General features: G+C 69.7%; 1 protein-coding gene across 1 annotated transcript; it reads left to right on the top strand.

Annotated features, from left to right (window-relative positions):
- Window positions 1–500: 500 nt before the first annotated feature.
- On the top strand, window positions 501–2735 carry LOC130596782 (protein lifeguard 1-like; the record flags this gene model as incomplete). The annotated part of the gene is given in 6 exon segments (XM_057404734.1): window positions 501–560; window positions 563–781; window positions 1474–1586; window positions 1663–1863; window positions 2563–2592; window positions 2690–2735. Coding segments are annotated over 6 exon segments (669 nt in total), but the record flags the coding sequence as incomplete, so codon positions are not given.
- Window positions 2736–2846: the final 111 nt, after the last annotated feature.

The raw sequence follows: 2846 nt of genomic DNA, 5'->3' as shown, positions 1-2846 counted from the left end.
GGTGCCGGTATCAATGGGTGCCGTTCCCCAGCCGGTATCAATGGGTGCGGGTGCCGTCCCCATAGGTGCGTTATCAATGGGTGCCGCTCCCCCATGGGTACCGTTTATGGGTGCCGGTATCCATGGGTGCCGGTATCAATGGGTGCCGCTCCCCATCAATGGGTGCCCTCCCCACCGTTCCCAATGGGTGCGCTCCCCCATGGGTGCCGTTCCCCATGGGTGCCGGTATCAATGGGTGCCGCTCCCCATGGGTGCCGTTATCAATGGGTGCCGCTCCCCCATGGGTGCCGTTCCCCCATGGGTGCCGTTCCCCATGGGTGCCGTTATCAATGGGTGCCGTTCCCCATGGGTGCCGTTCCCCATGGGTGCCGGTATCAATGGGTGCCGTTCCCCATGGGTGCCGGTATCAATGGGTGCCGCTCCCCCATGGGTGCCGGTATCAATGGGTGCCGCCCCCCCATGGGTGCCGTTCCCCCCCCGACCTCCGTCTCCCCCCGCAGGTCGCTGCCCGCCGATGTCCCACGAGAAGAGCTTCCTGGTGGGGGGAGGGATGCCGGGCGCCGCCCCCCCTCCTTCCCGCAGCCCCCGTTCCCCGCGGGGCCGTTCCCGCTGCCGCCCTTCCCGCAGGCCCCGGGGCCCTTCCCCGCTCCGGCGGCTCCGTACCCGGTCCCGGGGCCCTTCCCGCCCGGGCCGTACCCGCCGCCGGGGCCGTACCCGCAGGGTCCCTACGCGCAGCCGCCCTACGCGCAGCCGCAGCCCATGGTGCCCGGGGACCAGGACTGTGAGTACCGGGGGGGCACCGGGGGGGCGGGTCCTGAGCCCAGCCCCGGGGGGGGGGGGGGTCAGCCCGGTGCAGGGAGCGAGGGAGCCCCAACCTGGGGGCACAGAGCTCAGGAACCCCCTGGCACTGGGACCCCCCATGGGTGCAAACCCCAGCCCCTGGGTGCCCCCCCAGCCCCTGGGCCCCCATGGGTCCAAACCCCAGCCCCTGGGTGCCCCCCCAGCACCTGAGACCCCCTCATGGGTCCAAACCCCAGCCCCTGGGTGCCCCCCCCAGCACCTGGGACCCCCTCATGGGTCCAAACCCCAGCCCCTGGGTGCCCCCCCAGCCCCTGGGTGCCCTCCCAGCCCCTGGGACCCCCCATGGGTCCAAACCCCAGGCCCTGGGTGCCCTCCCAGCCCCTGGGACCCCCACGGGTCCGGACCCCAGCCCCAGGGTCCTCCCAACTCCTGGATCGCTCCCAAGCCCATCTCTGCTCTCCCCTCGGTGCCTGCAGCCACATCCTGGCCCCCCCCGGGGCCATGGAGACCCGGAGTCCTGCTCCTCAGAGTGGGTGAGTGGGCAGGGAAGGGCAGGCAGGACAGGGCAGGGCAGGGGCAGGCAGGGCAGGGGCAGGCAGGCAGGGCAGGGGCAGGGCAAGGGCGGGCAGGCCCCCCGCCCCCCTGGCACCCCTGCCCCCCTCCTCCCCGCAGCCCCCCTGCACAGCACCTACCACGAGGACGGGCCCCCCTCGTACTATGACAACCAGGACTTCCCCTCGGCGCACTGGGACGACAAGAGCGTGCGCCAGGCCTTCATCCGCAAGGTAAGAGCTGCCCCGTCCCTGGGGGCCGCCGGGGGGGCCGGTGCCACGCTGTCACCCTGTGTCCCCCCCCCCCAAGGTGTTCCTGGTGCTCACGGTGCAGCTGAGCGTCACCTTCGCCTTCGTGGCCGCCTTCACCTTCTTCAAAGGGGTGAAGGGCTTCGTGCAGCGCAACGTGTGGACCTACTACGTGTCCTACGCCGTGTTCTTCATCTCGCTCATCGTGCTGAGCTGCTGCGGGGACTTCCGCCGCAAGCACCCCTGGAACCTGGTGGCCCTGGTGGGTGCTGCGCTTGGGGTGCAGGGGACGTGGGTGCGCCCGTGGCCGTGATGTGGGGTCCCCGTGCCCGCCTGCGCAGTCCCTCCTGACCCTCAGCCTGTCCTACCCGCTGGGGCAGGTCTGGGGTACGGGTGGGGCACAGGGGTGGTTTTGGGGTGCCCTGTCCATGACAGTGTCCCTCTGTCCCCCCCCAGTCCCTCCTGACCCTCAGCCTGTCCTACATAGGGGGTGGCGGTTGGGGTGCAATGGGGCAGGTTTGGGGCACAGGGGATGGCTTTGGGGTGCCCTGTCCATGACAGTGTCCCTCTGTGCACCCCCAGTCCCTCCTGACCCTCAGCCTGTCCTACATGGTGGGGTGGGGGTTGGGGTGCAATGGGGCAGGTTTGGGGCACAGGGGATGGCTTTGGGGTGCCCTGTCCATGACAGTGTCCCTCTGTCCCCCTCCAGTCCATCCTGACCCTCAGCCTGTCCTACCCGCTGGGGCAGGTCTGGGGTACGGCTGGGCCAGAGTGGGGCACAGGGGGTGGCTTTGGGGTGCCCTGTCCATGACAGTGTCCCTCTGTCCCCCCCCAGTCCCTCCTGACCCTCAGCCTGTCCTACATAGGGGGTGGCGGTTGGGGTGCAATGGGGCAGGTTTGGGGCACAGGGGATGGCTTTGGGGTGCCCTGTCCATGACAGTGTCCCTCTGTGCACCCCCAGTCCCTCCTGACCCTCAGCCTGTCCTACATGGTGGGGTGGGTGTTGGGGTGCAATGGGGCAGGTTTGGGGCACAGGGGATGGCTTTGGGGTGCCTTGTCCATGACAGTGTCCCTCTGTCCCCCTCCAGTCCCTCCTGACCCTCAGCCTGTCCTACCCGCTGGGGCAGGTCTGGGGTACGGCTGGGCCAGAGTGGGGCACAGGGGGTGGCTTTGGGGTGCCCTGTCCATGACAGTGTTCCTCTGTCCCCCCCCAGTCCCTCCTGACCCTCAGCCTGTCCTACATAG

Source organism: Pezoporus wallicus, unplaced genomic scaffold (assembly GCF_028554395.1).
Source record: "Pezoporus wallicus isolate ANWC-B61680 ecotype Strahan unplaced genomic scaffold, APGP_CSIRO_Pwel_v1 contig_11340, whole genome shotgun sequence".
Taxonomy (NCBI): Eukaryota; Metazoa; Chordata; class Aves; order Psittaciformes; family Psittacidae; genus Pezoporus; species Pezoporus wallicus.
Note: the sequence above shows the minus strand (reverse complement) of the source record. Positions and strands in the feature narration are given on the sequence as shown.